Source organism: Dermacentor andersoni, chromosome 8 (genome assembly GCF_023375885.2).
Source record: "Dermacentor andersoni chromosome 8, qqDerAnde1_hic_scaffold, whole genome shotgun sequence".
In the NCBI taxonomy this organism is placed as follows: domain Eukaryota; kingdom Metazoa; phylum Arthropoda; class Arachnida; order Ixodida; family Ixodidae; genus Dermacentor; species Dermacentor andersoni.
Genome location: NC_092821.1, coordinates 131,346,860 through 131,363,526, shown reverse-complemented (window position 1 = coordinate 131,363,526; position 16,667 = coordinate 131,346,860). Strand labels below are relative to the sequence as shown.

Genomic DNA, 16,667 nt, shown 5'->3' with positions numbered 1-16,667 from the left:
CACACCCCTAATTTTTCCGTAGGACTTTTGCAAAACGTACGTAAATTGTAAATAACTTCCAGATTTCCCGTAAGACGTAACCAACGCAGTTGTTCTTATAGATAAAACACATTATAACATGACCAGTGTAATGTAAGGCTTCTCTCTGCTCGATTTTATTCCTTTATTATCATGCACCATTCGTGGCCGACCGATACTAGTGATAAAAATTGTGGAGTGCCGCTTTGACCATTTACGAAGCATGAAAAGGAATAGCATTCTCATAGGCTTGTAATATTATGCTGGTCCAGTCTGCAGCAATTCTATTTCGATTCGTGGTGCAGAAAAACGGTGTTCTAAAGGTGCTGCTCATTAAAAAAAAATTGAGGCCAGAAATCAAAAGTCTGGGACGGAATTTACAACACCTTTCGTTCGCAGTTCTGCTTTCCCCACAGCCGACTCCCTTCGCCAATATGTCTACTATCAGGATTGGCTAGTATTCTTTCTTGCAAACAGTTTTATCCTAAGAGCTTTTTGTGAATACGGATCTGGGGCCGAATTCACGAAGCTTTTCGTTTGCAAACGCTCTTTGACCAGCCGCTTTTCACTAATATGTCCAGCATCAGGATTGGCTCCATTTTTTTTTTTTTTTTGAGAACAAATCTACAGTAAGAAATTTATGTTGATAGGGGCGCTGGTTTAAACAGTTCGTAGAAGGAGGGAGCCCATATTCGCAAAAAAGAAAAAAAGAAGCTCTCAATCTAGAACTTTTTGTAAGAGCAGTTGCCAGCCAATTGTGATGTTGGGCTTTATCAGCGGAGGTGGTAAGCGAATAGCAAAGACCCTTTACGAGCATAAAGCTTTGTCATCTCAGCCCTAGAATTTTACTTCCCCATACAAACTATATTCGAAATTTGTTCGGTGCTAGCCAAATTAAAGCATTTTTCTCTTTCACATATATTGTTTCACATTTCACATTCACTTTCACATGTACTTCACATTGAATAGGGAAATAACTCCGAACTCAATTTATATTAAACACGAGCCATCAGAGCAATTGCTGTGGGAGGCTTTAGGGCCCGTATTCGTAAAAAGCTTTTACATTAGAATTATTCATCACAGCAAATTGTATCCGATCCTGACTCTGGACATATTATTAGCGAAGGTTGCCAGCCGATGGCAGTGAGCACTTACGAACAAGTGGTTTCGGGAATTCGGCCCCTGATTTAGACTATGTTAGTTTAATCAAATTACACTAAAATCTCTGGACACTAGAAGCCAGGAGAGCTTCGCTTTAGTACTCCTTTTGTTCTTCCAAGTTATGCTTCATACGTTATATTATTTCACCTTCTCTTTTTTTTTGTTCTCGTTCACATGAAAATTTCCGTCATACAGCAACTTCATCCTCTCTCTCTGCTTTGTCACTCTCTCCCTTTTAGCAGATGATCTTGCTGTCCGAGGGTCTATTCACACTCATTGATTACGGTGATAGTTATAGCTCTAAACACGCACGCACGCACGCACGCACGCACGCACGCACGCACGCACACACACACACACACACACATACAGAGAGAGAGAGAGAGAGGTAAAAGGTGGATGTTGAAGCTCTGCAAAGTTATCTTTATTTCAATGTTGTCCAGGAAGGAAAGACGAGAAATAAAGGCGTGGGGTTAAAGCAGACCAACGCTGGGTCCTCGTTCCCTTCTAGGTTCTTCCGTCTTTTCCTCGCGTAGTGCGCTGATCGCCATCACGACTGGAGTGTTACAACGCGCCCGAATCACCGTCCTGTTTAAGTAGAAGTTTGTACGGCTTACTACGCTGCGCGAATCGAAGGGAATATGAGATATAAACAGAAAAGAAACAAAATATACAAGTGCGACAATGTGAATCGCACATAGATATTGCAATCTGTGTGCGGCCTTATCACTGCCTAACTCCTTCACTTCCATTCCGACAGTGTCCAGTCCCCGAATCTACTGACTTCATTTTGCTCGAAAGGAAGGAGGAATTTGATGTAAGGCCTTATGGATGAGTTGAAGCGCCTACACGTAGCACAACTTGAAATTCCTACATGCGATGTCCCCATTCTTATCACCACATTCACACAAGTTAGAAGGGTTGAACAGAAAGGTAAAAAAAAAAAGAGAGAGAGATTTAATAAACCTTCTTAGGGCCAGTTGGTTCGATTTGGAAAACATGACTTTAGGGTGCTAAAAGGACACACGCAAGGGAGAGACTGTGTCTGTGTGTTTCACCTTTCCATGATTCTTCTTAGTGCCCTAAAATTATGTTCCATAAAAAAAACGAGGCAACGTTTAGTCAAGGGACTTGTCTTCGCCAGATTTGTCAAAGCTTAGGCATCTGCCTGAGGTTTTCGTCGTTCAACTTCTGCTGGTCAGTTCAAATTTTCGCCCTCCTGTGAACCATTTGTCTAGCTCTGAGTTAGAACAGTGCTTCAGCACACCGTTATTATTCTATGCTACAGGTTCCGACACCGCTTCCTTCTAAGTGCGCATGCGTTGTATGCACCGCACTCGCGCAGGGAGTAGTAGGCGGTATCGGTAACGATAATTGAAGAGCGGTAACCCTTGATAAAAGGCCCTCATAAGTATATAAAGACGACAATGAAGAGAGTAAAGCCAAGCGAACGTCGAAAGCTTCGTTTAGGGGCGGACGTTTGCTAGATGGCGCCATCATCGCACAGTTCTTAGCGCCTGCTTCTTTTAGCCTGGCGAAGCGCCGGCGCTCTTATTGTATTTCATATATTTTTTCCTTGACCACCCTTTCTACGACCGTCCGCCCGACAGTGCACTTAGCCAAATGAGTGGCTCTGCACAAGGGTTAGGCTTCATCAGCTTTCGTTGAAATGGCCCGCTTTGTCACGTGTCAGCAGACGAGAAGGCGGTGCAGACGAGACAAAGAAAGCAGACGGACAGGCTTTCACTTGTGCGAGCAGACGACAAAAGCTGAGAGGGAACAGAGGTGAACAACTAGAAAACGCCCCGCACCAAGAGGCAAGTTTTCTCAGCGCTGACAGTGGCCATAACGTGGACGGCTTGACAGCGGCGTTCCAAAATAGAAAGGGCGACAAAGATCCGGACAGCACGACAGCTCTACATCGTTGCTCCCTATAAACCTGCGAAGCTTCGCTGAGGCTAAGGCACGACTGAAAAGATCAAGAGAACGAATGGGCTTCAAATATTTTTGCAACTAATTCACATTTCTGATAAGAACTCAGTGATGCGGAAATCTGCAAAATTTATGAAAAGGAAAAAATGTCATTCACATTAAAGTGACCATGAAGCTTCACAGGAAGCCAACACCAGTTTATCAGACACACGCATGCGCACGCGAGCGCACACGCACATACACAAAAGAAATGTTGCAAGTAAACGAACATTCGTGATTGCCACGGGACCATACGTGGGAGCGATCCAGCACCGACGGCGTTCGATCCCAGGACAAATACATTTTAAGCTAAGACGCTTTCATTTAGAGAACCCCCACGGCTTTCCTCTGCACCTTGCGCAAACTGGTGCGTTGATGGCAGTATTCCTTCTTCATGTCGACGTTTCGGTTCGCACAAATTGCGTTGGAACATTACGCGCAAAGATTCACTCGCTCTTCAATTTCAGGAAAAGCCGTACTTCTTTACAACAGATCACTTCGCGCGTTATTTAAGAATAGTACGCCGTATGGTAAAGCGTGCTATTAAAATAAAGCAACATGGACCCAGTTAAACTTTGTTCACCTGCGCTCCACCACGTCATTAAGAAACCTGCGTGCCTCTTTAATTTTAATATATTATCAGCGAATGTTTCATATCTCATTACTTTTTAATGACTGTGTTTCTGCGCGCGCGCTTCACATCTCTGGTATGCATACACCGTAGTCTGCTACGGAGGTGAGCAAGCTGAGGACATAAAAAAAAATAAAACGTCTGACATTAGGCCATGGACATTTTACATAAGTGACACAAAAATCAGCCACAAATAATTAATTATCTATTTTTAGCTGTGGAAGAAGTTAGCAGTTGCTTTGTAGTCCTTAAGTAATCACCTTCATGGCCATTAATGGTGCCTAAGCACCATAATAGCGAGGCCCTATTTTCAGATGCGCATGTCTAGTGATCGCCTCAGCGCACTGTTTTAGCGAGAAAGAATGTAGCGTGCCATTTACAGCAGCCTTTCAATAATTTCGATCGAGGCGCGTACGCAACGACGTAGTCACGCACCCCAGCGGTGCTTCGTCGTGCTTTTGATGAAAGTGTTGGTTTATTTATTTTTTAAACTTCATTACTGAGTAACAAGACTTGCCGTGTTATCCCGTGATCAAATAGCTTTTTTTTTTTCTTCATGTGTTTCGATCAGTATAGGAAACTTCGTGCTACTAACTTCGTCCATGTAATGCTGGAACAGCTGTCAACATTTGTGGAACGTTCTCAGAAGTGCAGAAAGTTGGGCGTATGGGGGCTAACTTCCGGTGTAAGGACGCCACAGAAAGTAAGTGAACGCGGAAAACGCAGACACAGCAAGAACAAGGGCAGACTCGCCACTTTCGTTCGCTGTGTGTGCTTATTCCGGCTTCATTTATGGTCTGTGACGGTATTACACGATAAGCGAATCTAAGGGTTGTGTCCTGTCTAAAGCTAGGCAGCTTGTAGTTATTTGAAACAAGGAATGACTGTCAACACAACCACGACAGTTCATTTGTCAACTCGATATGGCCGGTGCACGTGGCGTGAAAGTTGGCTCTGAAGCTTACGCAGCAAATTCCTGCCCCTAATTATTGATATGTGGCACAGGTGCACAGTGGAGAAGAGGAGGAACTTCTGCATTACATGTTATTGCGCTCTCTGCGATAGCTTTTGTGACCTGAGTTGGTAGAGGGACATTTAGTTGAGAAGATAGAGAGAGAAAAGAAAGTGAAGGAAAGGTAGGGAAGTCCACCCGACGCACTTCTAGTTTGCTGTCCTATATGCATGGGTAAGGGGGTTAGAGGATGAAGATAAATAGAGGAAGAAGAAAAAGAAAACTACATGCCTCGCTTTGACCACTCGCACATGTACAGTGGCTCACTGAGGTCTATCGACTTCATGAAGTGTAGTTATGCACTTGTGGCATTGTGGGTTTGTGAGGCATGTCGCCGCGTTCCAACGAGTTTTTTAATCACGTGAATGACCTTGAATGCAGGTGATATAGCATGGCCCTGAGTAAAAGGCACTGGTCGTCAAAGTGTGGACGCATGTGGGAGAGGTGTTCGATGTGGCATTCACAAATAGCTATTCGCTCTTCATCGCGATGAGTGACACTTCTTTGGTTGACAGCTGCAGGTGTGAGGAGTGGACACACCCCTCAGCTGTTTTCAATGTTCAGTCACGTTGTTTGTATTAATTTCTTCAGTGTTACCTAGCTGTTCACCTGTGAACGTCTCAGCCTACTATTGAGAACACTAGCCTCATAAGTCACTGTGTCCACATGTGTGGAAGCCAATTATTTTTAGCGATTCCATATATCCGCGCATGGCAGGAGTCGCAAGTGACAACCTAAGAATTAAAAATAAGCTTTACCCACAAAAACGCAGTGCACTTGCCCTTCACCTCTGAAAGAGAGGCCAAACAGCTGGATTCCGCATTACAGCTCAATGAGTTTGCGTTGTTAATGCAAATGTTTGGCCAAATGGTAAACAAGTGTGCGTTGTTTCATGCCAAGTTGTCACCTTTGGTTGAGACTGATATCAGGATCACCCATAAAGCTTGTCCTAGACGATCAGGTTTCATCTCGAAGCCAGTGATACGAAGACCAAACTGTAGGGAGAAAACAATTCTTGACGCCCCATGACGTCACATAAAGAAGCCAACCTAATTGGCCGCGCATCCATGCAAATTGCGTTTGAGTCGGACAGCTTACGTATATCCTTTGAATTGTCAGGCGTTCGCCGACTGTAGTGCAGTGTCATGATGTGCGCAAACTCGCCATGGTCTAATCGCCGAAGACAATTGCGAGTGTACAGCGCCGCGCAAGCTTTGTGCGCAATGAAGATGACAATGGCGACGTAGCGGCGTGATTGTGGCACCAGTGCGCCGAGCGTTGCAATGAAAGGAAATAAAAAGCAAACATCCATTCAGAGAAGTCCACGGGAATTATGCCTTCAAATAAGGAAAAGAAGGGAAGAAGGAGAGTGCCTGGGACACCAGCCATGTTTTGAAACAACAACAACAACAACAACAACAACAACAACAACAACAACCACGACGACGACGACGACGACAACAACAAAAACAAGACGGCGGTGGTTCGGAGCAGGGAAGACGGCTAGGGCGCAAAGGTGGGAGCTTGTCTGGTGCTTGGACGCGGGCTCAGGAGGTCTCTACCTAGCGGGCTCTGCTCTTACCAATGGTCGGTCGTATCCCGACAACGACATAACAGGAACTGTGCGAGGAAGGTGGCTGGGGTGCGGAGGCGCGAGCTTGACGGGCGCTTGGACCCGGGCTCGCAGAGGTCTCCACCCGGGGCAATGTGTCTCCGCGACGACCTGCGACTTCTCTTCCAACTGTGACAAGAAGCGGGCGGTGTTTCGACAAGCACAAAGCTGCAGGACCCAGCCATATCCTCGAGCGTCTTCAAACGTCGCTGCTCTTTCCTCGTCGTCCGGATCTTTTACAGAAGAAACTTACACCCGGCGAAACCCGCCGTGGTTGCTTAGTGTCTACGGTGTTGGGCTGCTAAGCACAAGGTCGAAGGATTGAATCCCGGCCATGGCGGCCGCATTTCGATGGGGGCGAAATGCGAAAGCACCCGTGCACTTAGATTTAGGTGCACGTTAAAGAACCCAACGTGGTCCAAATTTCCGTAGTCCCCAACTACGGCGAGCCTCATAACCAGAAAATGGTTTTGGCAGGTAAAACCCCATAATGTAATTTTTTTAGTACATCCGGTGAACTTTTTTTTTTTCAAGCGTTTTTGTTGAGAGGGATTCTGGCCTTGTAGTTCGTGCTTTCCATTATTCGTGATGGCGTCGCTGAGCCGAAATCCCTTCCTTTACACGTCAAGGTGGGACACATTAGACACCGCGTGCGACCCTTTATCCGAAGGCCACTCCAATGCCGCAATCGCATGAGGCTAGGACACGTGAGCACTGTGTTCGAGAACACGAGAGTATGCTCGCACTGCGCAAATCCCCACGCTGCAGACTCCTATATAGCCATAGTTCTCAAGTGCCCCAATTGCATTGGTTCCCATGATGCTTCCTCAAATGACTGCCCCAATATGAAGAAGGAAAGGGAGGTCTTGAAGCAGATGGCGAGAGACCATTTGTCCCATCGGGAAGCTGTTGCGGCTCTTAGAAAGCGACGCTCCAGACACCGTCGGACTTCGAAGAACGCAGATGACTCCCTAAGGAGCGCACCACAACCGACAACTCCTACTGCTCTGCCCCCTAGGCCTGGCGGAGTCGAGTCTAAAGTCGTGCCGCACAACACCAATACTGAAGCTTGGCCCGCGCTGCCAAAGCGAACGCCCCCGCCACAGCTGAAGCAACAGCCGGGGCCACAGCCAGCTGAAGCACAGATGGCACAGCTGAAGCCACAGATGAAACCACAGCCGAAGCCACAGCCGGAGCCACGACCGATGCCGCAGCCGTTGCCACAGCTGTAGCCACAGCCTGAGCCACAGTCACATCAAAGGATACAGCACACCGCGGTGGAGTCCACAGCGCCGACTACCGATAAATTGCCCGAAAATACCGGCAAGTAGTTGTGATGCTTCGGTCCCTCATAAAATACCTTTCGTGTACTTTTCAGCAAGTTGCACACTCCGTCAGCGCGAAGTGCTGTGCAAGTGCTGGATGCTCTTAATCCAGTGCTTGCAAGTCTCGACTAAGCTCCGTAGCTCACCCGCAGCCTCCTATCCGCGCAACGACCACTGGCCCTTTGGTAGCCCCAGATGTCGTCAACGCAGATCACCAGCCATGGAACTCCACTTCGGTGTCACGGTGCTTCACTGCACAAACGGTCATCACTTCCTTCCTCTTTTATTCTTTCTATTCCCCCTTTCCCTTACCCCCAGTGTAGGGTAGCAAACGGGACGCTCGTCTGGTTGACCTTCCTGCCTTACCTCTCTTTGCTATCTCTCTCTCTCTCTCTCTCAACACCTATGTAATTTGCAGGCACCTGCTCTTACAGTCGAACAGGTTTGGGCGTAAGAACGTTTTTATTGAATGTGGGGCCCTGGTGTTCGCTGACGTATACGTAAATCACAACGCACGAGCCTTTCTGCATGCCGCCCGCATCATAAGGAAGTTCCGTCGGCATGCAGTCAGAACTGTACCTTGAGTGCAGAGAGAGAGAGCTTAATAGTTTTTGAAGTACCTGGACGAGTATACTTTGATATCACAGCACGACAGTTACGGCGGACTGACGGTTTTGTACCTTTCGCGAAATTTTTTAAAGCCGTATTGCGATTTCATGCTCCTCATGAGAACTTTCGGTATAAATATTCGCAGAGCAGTCGCTCTGTGTTATTTGTCGTGTGGAAGCCACGGGCAGGCACATTCGCCTTGTTTACCGTCCACAAGCGCTTCTCATGTTCCGATTCAGCACTCCCTGCGATAAGTTTACTCAATTACATGAGGATTCCTAATTTCCCATTGATGCACTTTAGAGAGAACGAGAGAAAAACACAAATAAGGGTATAAAAATACGGCTCGTAATACTCGCGGTCAAAGTCGTATTCATTCGCCAAGGCAAGAGAAAGAGCCATCCACGCTGATATGCCATTACTATTGTCTGTTTCTCATAATGATTGGCGTAGCGGAACGACCTGCCGCTGTTATATTTAGTTTAACATACTGATCGACGTTCGCTACCGACTAACCCTTGTCCCTGGCGCGTTCAAACTATAGCATATCTATATATGGTCAAGGGCAGCATACGGTACGGTATTCGTGCGTGTCTATGCAGGTGTGCGTGTGTGCGCATGAGGCGCACAACAGTCAAAACGAAGTGACCGAGGCATGCGTGGCAGACAAGTAACCGTCTGTGGCGATATCGAACGCCAATGGCCCATCCGAACGTCGCACACTTGGATGAATGATTCTGCGTGCAGATCAATCGAACCCCCCTCCCCACCCCTCTTTTCCCTAGCATTGTGCTCGTATCTGCACGCTAAGCTTCACCTTCGGAAGAAGTCGCGTCATCACTCACCTTTCCTTGCACAACCAATATATACTGCAGTCAAAAATTGATGTCTCCAGAATGTGCCCGAGTGTACATATTGATCGAACTGTTTTGAAATCGCTCTGAGTGCTCTTCTAAGAAGCGTGCTTCTTTCTTTCGTGCTGCTCTCCACACGTGCGAGTCAAAATTAGCGGTCGCCGTATAAGTTGCTGTGTGCCTAATGGCGGGGCTTTCTGGCAAAGCTTGCGACGTGCAGTGTAGCCTGCGCTACAGTAAACTTAAGGCCCTTTTAGCTGATTCGCTATTACATCTTTTTTTTAAAGCTATACTACGCCTTTTGGCAGATTTTTTGCGGCTCTTGTCAAAGCGTTCAGTATACGGAACGCGTTGTCCGTATAACTTTACCTGACTATATGTTCAAACGTAATGCGTGATTTCTGGCTCTGCCTTCGGACACCTTTCTGCCTTTCTGCCTTTTTGCCTTCTGCGTTCGATGATCGCGACGTGATAAGCAAAGAATAACAGGAAAAGTATTGACAGACGAAGGTTACGTATGCGTGACTGAGGCATATAGACGCTGGCCTTGTTTGTTAAAGCACACTTAAGGATCGACTGACCCTTCTGAACGGCAGGCCATCAGCCACGTAATGTGCAAAACGCTGGTTCCCTCAAGATTACCGAAGCTAAGCGGTTTGTTCAGTGATTGAGGAGAGATCGTTGGCGAACGATTTGTGTACCGATGGCTCTTTGTCTGTCGTGGAATAATTTACGAACACCAGCTTCTAAGCGAGAGAGTTGTGCACAATCGCAGCAACTGCTGGATGCGACGCGTTGTTGCAATGTTTTTTTTTTTATGCACAGAGTGCGCCAGACTATAACGCACGGAGGTTTAAAAAAAGACGGAGCATTCTATGCGAATACCATCAAGTGCATTTGAGAAACCTCCAATACCCGTTAGTCACTGGCACCCACTCAATTAACCAAACGTAATTAGCTAGCTTTTCATTTTTGTTGTTACTGCCAAGATGCCAGTCAGCGAGTTGTAAAGAATTGTACGCCGCATCAGAATTACAAGTTTACGGCAAGGAGCACATCGCGTACGCCACAATCTGCCGTAGGAATCGCAATGTGTTTTGGGAAGTCGTTATAAAGAACAAAAGAAACAAATGCAAAAACAAATTTGCAGTGCACCTCTTGGATTCGAACTTCAGCCCCACAAAGTGGCAGAGGCTTTACCTCTCAGCCACTTCTCGGCCCCCCACCCTTTCTTTCATGCTCCTTATTACAATGAGTAAAAATTGTGCGTGTACAGAAACTGCACCCAGTAGTGCAAGCACCAGATGTTCGTATACAATCACGGAAAACGAGCAGTGCATTCATAGAAAACTAACATCATACAAAGAAATCACAGTTCATGACATTAAAAGGAAAAAAACAAAAAAAAGCAGGCGCTCAACCACTAATCAAAAGTGGATACCAATGCGACTGACTCGCATTTAGTCATCATCATCATCATAATCATCATCATCATCAGCCTATTTTATGTCCACTGCAAGGACTAAGGCATCTCCCTGCGATCTCCAATTACCCTTGTCCTGCGCCAGCCGATTCCAACTAGCACCCGCAAATTCCCTAATTTCGAATTTCGCATTTAGTACTTTCACGAAAACTGTTTGCTTTCTGCATTTCTGTCACGGCAACGAACGAAGTGGCTTCTTTGCAGATAAATTCGGCAGCGGGCCGACCAGCACTTGTTCCAGCAGCCACGTCAACAGCCCAGCGCGGCGCGGCCCACGAGGAAAACAGAGGCGGATGAAACGTTGACGCGGCGTGGCCCGCGACTGGCGACTGCTACGACAACGACGTGCGGTGTGCTCGAGCAGGCGGCCGCCATGAGGTTGCGGCGCGCGCTGCCGTCGCGCGTACCGCCCTGGCGCGTCTGGTGACGCCCCACAGCCGCCCGAGGCGGCCACGCCCCGAACGCCAACGGCGCACCAACACCGGAGACGTCCGGACGCCCGGCGCCATCTTGTCCGCCGCTTCATCCCCGACCTGCTGCTGCTGCCGCCTGTCGTACGTCGTCGCCTCGTGGCTGCTGAGGCTGTCGCTGCTGGCGTGCGCACTCCCCGCGGCGGCGGCCTACGACAACGTTTGCGTGGCTGTTAGCGAGGCTCCGTGAGTCCTTCTTGGTCCGCTACATGAATGCACTGTATCGGACGCCTTGAATGGGACGTTCCTATGGGACAATAGAGGCTACGCGTCCCTGTCGGTAGTACATATTCTGTCCGATGCACGAGGTGAGAGACAAAGCGTGCTCTGAGTAAAATGATAAACCAAGTTAAGTTGTTATCGTGTACGTCCCCTAAACGTTCCTACAGGGACGTACAGTGCCTGTCAGAGTGCCACACGCACAGGGTGATAGATAAAGCGTGCTCCCCGTAAAATGATAAACCAAGTTAAGTTCTTATCGTGCACGTCCCCTAAACGTCCCTACGGGGACGTACAGTGCCTGTCAGAGACCCAGATGCACACGGTGATAGATAAACCGTGCTCTGAGTAAAAGGATAAACCAAGTCCTTATCGTGCACGGCCCCTAAACGTCCCTATGGGCACGCACAGTGCCTGTCAGAGTCCCAGACGCACAATGTGATAGATAAAGCGTGCTCTGAGTAAAAGGATAAACCAAGTCCTTATCGTGCACGGCCCCTAAACGTCCCTATGGGCACGCACAGTGCCTGTCAGAGTCCCAGACGCACAATGTGATAGATAAAGCGTGCTCTGAGTAAAAGGATAAACCAAGTCCTTATCGTGCACGGCCCCTAAACGTCCCTATGGGCACGCACAGTGCCTGTCAGAGTCCCAGACGCACAATGTGATAGATAAAGCGTGCTCTGAGTAAAATGGTAAACCAAGTCCTTATCGCGCACGGCCCCTAAACGTGCCTATGGGCACGCACAGTGCCTGTCAGAGTCCCAGATGCACACGGTGATAGACAAACCGTGCTCTGAGTAAAACGATAAAACAAGTCCTTATCGTGCACGTCCCCTAAACGTCCCTACAGGGACGTACAGTGCCTGTCAGAGTCCCAAATGCAGACGGTGATAGATAAAGCGTGCTCTGAGTAAAATGATAAACCAAGTCCTTATCGTGCACGGCCCCTAAACGTCCCTATGGGCACGCACAGTGCCTGTCAGAGTCCCAGACGCACAAGGTGATAGATAAAACGTGCTCTAATAAAATGATAAACCAAGTTAAGTCGTCTTCGTGCACGTCCCCTAAAAGGTCCCTACCGGACGCACAGTTCCCGTCGTAGTCCCAGAGGCACAGGGTGATAGATAGAAAACGCTCCACGGAATGCCACCAACCAGGTGAAGCACAGCTCAAAGAGGCTGGTCATAGTTCCGATGGAGGCCTTTTTTTTTTTCAAAGGCAGGAATGTCATCCTTGGCTTGTTAGTGTGCCCTCTAGTAAGGATCAGTCCCCGGTACCACCTATATTTTATAGGTTCTTATTGGCTACGTCGTTTTTCACCAGGTGCAGATCGAATCCCATCCTGGACGAAGTAGTGCCGCCCAACTACCATGGTTCCGAGGCACCTACATCCGCAACAGGTACCTCCTGTCTGGAAATTGTTCCTTCAAGCGTGCACGAGTGTCGGTTTACAGCGAAGCTGTTTATGGCTACAGTTCCGTGCAATTTCGTCCTTCGTGTGCAAAAACTGTGGGCTGGTCACTGAGATAGTTAAGTACCAGGCCGACCCGCGGAAGAGGTGAAGCAGGCTTCAAGCACACCACCAACTTGCAAAAATACGTTTTATATCTTGTGTATAGTATTACTACTACTAGTTGTTGTACTTATTTTGTCAGAAGAAGAATGTATAGATACAAATGTACTTGCACGCACGAATGCATTATGCATATTTGGACATACATATGCGCATATCTCTGCCAAAGTAGGCACGGTAAAATGTGCTAACGGGGCACCTGACATGCTCTCAGAGTCTGTTAAATTGCAGTATTATTACAACAGTAGTGAAAGGGTCATGAGCATAAATTTAGTTTACCGAAATGGGCTACAACAATATAAATAAGGAACACCGCGTGCCTCCAAATCTACATTAAAAAACCTAATGTAAACTCTACGTGCAGAAATAATACACGTTTTATGGCCTACGGTACTTTGCAACGCAGTCAAGTAACAGGCAGTTGATCGCTACGCCACCCGCATACGAAAAGGGGACTCGTCTTAGGGTGGTTAGTGAACCCGGAGTAAACGGCCGCAATTCGTGCTGCACACAAAAAATAAAGTCGCAGTTTCTAGTCGAAGGGCAAGCATTGTGATAGCAAATTAGCGGGCGGCTAGCTATACAAAGTAAGGATAGTAAATTTATCGGCCGTATAAACTTGTAAACATAGGCACACTAACTAAATTAACTAGCACGGTGTCACAAGCGCACAAGGAACCATGAACACATCTCACTCGACGATCGCGGAAACTCGCTGTCAAAACGCTGGAATGGGGAAGTGCGGCAGCAGCAGCGAGCGAATTGACTTGACGTTCGTGCTGCGTCTCCGCCCGGATCGTTGCGCGCGACGGCAGACGGCGCGCTTCCTCCCCGCTTCCCTCGCTTGCGTGCACGAGATTGAGTCGCGATCGCAGGCTCACCCTCGTGCGCTCTCACTCGCACACACGGCACACGGTGCGCGGGAACAATTTTATCACCCTTGGACTTTATACGGAACCTGACGGCGACGCAGAAATGCGCATTGAGTGTCCATATAATTGCTATCGCCATAATAATAAGCAGCCGATAGCAGCCGAATAAGGGGCGGATTGAAACAGCCACCAAGCAAACCCCTCCAGATTTTATTGAATCGTTCTTTTCTCCTGATAGTATTTTGTTTGAACCATCTGAAGCGAATCGGAATGCGCTGCATCGACAAAGGCGAATAATGGCTGAACTTGGCATCACAAGGACCGGAAATTGCGCCTTGCCCCCGGTGCTTGCTTATGGCGCTTCGCTTTCTTACCGATCGATGACGCAACTTATCGGTCAGCAAACAACGCTTTTGAACGAAGTTTATGTCCCAGAAGAACGGGGGGACTTCGATTGGTTTTTATTGGAAAGCGCAAATAGCGCTGCCAATTTTGGCACTGGACGATCACGCACGCTCAAGTGCCATCTATGGGTGAAACTAGAAAGCAAGAAAGTGAGTAGTGCAGAAGAAAGAGAACCGTCTTACAGCCCTAATGGAGTGCCCACGCCGCAATTCGCATTTCGCAAACGCATTCCCCGAGCGACAGCATATGAAGTTCGCTCCTATAGACGGCCACCCACACCGCCCGGTCGTTATAGGCATCCGCCTAGCAACCGTGGTTCGAAGCAGAACGACGCCTGCAATGCCTTTGTGCTTTCCCGCACAACACCATCCGTAGCTTTTTTTTCTTTTTTTTTTCTTGTGCTTTGCTTGTTCTGGCGTGTGATTACAGCAGGCCAGTTGCGTGTTAAAGGCACTGTCTTTGTATCGTTAGGAGTGCCGCAAGAAACCCCGAGTGGAAACCGAATCGGTTTCTTGTCCTCTCGTTACCACAACAATATCGCATTATTTCTCGCATCATATGTGAAAATTCAATGACCTGTGTTTTTCTTTGTTCTTTTATTGTTCTGTGATTTTATATTACCAACCACAGTTGCCAAACATACTAGGGAAAAGATCGGCACAAAATAAACAAGGACCGCAGTGCATTGTGTGAGATAATATTTTCTTCACGTCGAGCACACTTTACTGAAATAAATAAACTGATTGCAGTGAAATATAACTGACATAATAGTTAATCCGATTGCAATCATGGATTCCTGAATTTAGGATCTAGTCAGTGAAAAATTATAAGTACCCTACTGTACAACCGAAACTGATAACGAGGACTTGTGGTCTCCTTCTTTCCTCTTGCAGGCGGCCCAGTACAAATTTATGTGTCCTTCCAGGTCATGGATATCGACGATATCAGCGAAGAGAACATGGTAAGTACGAGATAACCAGCGTTCGTACTTTGTCGCATGATAATGTGGCAGCTATAAGAGAGCTCCGGCTTTTTCGCATAACGTGCTAGCCTTCACGGAATACCGAGGAGATGTACGCGCGAAATGATGACAGTGATGCTGATGATGATTACTATTATCATCCAAGTAATTGGATTGGTATCCATGCAGCCGCGTTGGCGGCGCCTTCTTGTCGTACAGAGTTTAACCAGAGAGCCCACATAGCGGTTATTGCAGCGACCATATTCTACTGAACTCCTGGTGTAAACTGCCAGTAGCAACAAAAAAGTTTCAACGTAAAGTCCATTCATAATTTTTCTTCGACAAGAACGCTCATGCTACACAAAAACTATAGTTACTGTATATGATACCGAAGGTAGCATATCCAGTGATTCTAACAAAAACATTTCAAAGGCGTTGTAGGATGAAGTGTCACGAGATGGCACTACCAGCGTTGCTACTGCTGTCCCAGCATCTGGTAATCCCTCGTTCCGCACAGAGTATTAAGTTTATGGACAAGCAGTAAACTCGCTTTTGCAGTGGCCAACCATACTCGCGGTGTAAAACTTAGGCAGCGAAGCAATCGGTGCCATGCAGTTATTATTTTTCGTTACTGTCCTTTGACTGGAAGACCAATGTAACACAGCGACGCTCCTAACACGTTGTGGTTGGACAGAGGGTCACAAAACGTCGCTTCCGCCGTCGTTACTGCTGTCCCGTCCCCATTATTCCGCCATTCCGTGAAGGGATATACGTATGTACAGTCACCCGCAAAAGGTTACGGGGCGCGGGTTTCACGACAAATGTGGATTTCTGCTCTGTTAAGGGGTAGCACTTCTAATTTAATGGATGACAGTGTAGTTCGCAAGAACTGCTACGGATCAACGCTTCTAATTAGAGGCTACGTGCACAGGCTTCGCGAAAATTTGGCTCTTTCGCAAATCCCGCGTCTCGTAAACTTTTGCGGGTGACTGTACACAGACAGACTAAAACACTCCCCTGCCACGTAACTCTTCCACGTGACTTGCAGTTTATTTGCAATAGCGGTTATCCGGACTAGCCGCAACATCGCCGTCGCCGTGTCGTCCGGAGCGCCAGGCGCATGCGCGACCTGCGCATTGGGCGTTGGTGGTCACGTGATCGTGGTAGGTGCAAGAGTGGCACCCGAAGGAGAGCCGAGAAGGCAGGTGGCTGGATGCGGGCCGTCTTCCCGCGTGCCCAATTTCGGAGGTCACGTGATCGATCCCGCGCGGCCGAGCACGTGCGCGGGCCGGCGCACCCTGCTTTGAGGTCAAGGAGGTTGCGGGTGCCAGGGCGAAGGGCGAACATGCAAGGGTGAGCCGAGAAGGCCGGTGGCTTCACGCTCGCTCTCTTCTGGCAAGCCATATGTGGGATGCCCACGTACGAAGCCTTCGAATTGAATTCTGGGGTTTTAAGGGCCAAAACAACGATTTTATTACGAGTGGGATA

At 47.8% G+C, this 16,667-nt stretch overlaps 1 protein-coding gene across 1 annotated transcript in view; it reads left to right on the top strand.

Moving 5' to 3' along the window:
• Window positions 1-12,697: 12,697 nt before the first annotated feature.
• Window positions 12,698-16,667, top strand: part of LOC126525690 (gamma-aminobutyric acid receptor subunit beta-like) — a 30,637-nt gene continuing 26,667 nt past the window's right edge. The window contains exons 1-2 of the mRNA XM_072289916.1: window positions 12,698-12,768; window positions 15,112-15,179. Coding sequence (XP_072146017.1) covers window positions 15,147-15,179 — 33 coding nt within the window. The 5' untranslated portion in view covers window positions 12,698-12,768; window positions 15,112-15,146. The remainder of the gene's footprint in view (window positions 12,769-15,111; window positions 15,180-16,667) is intronic.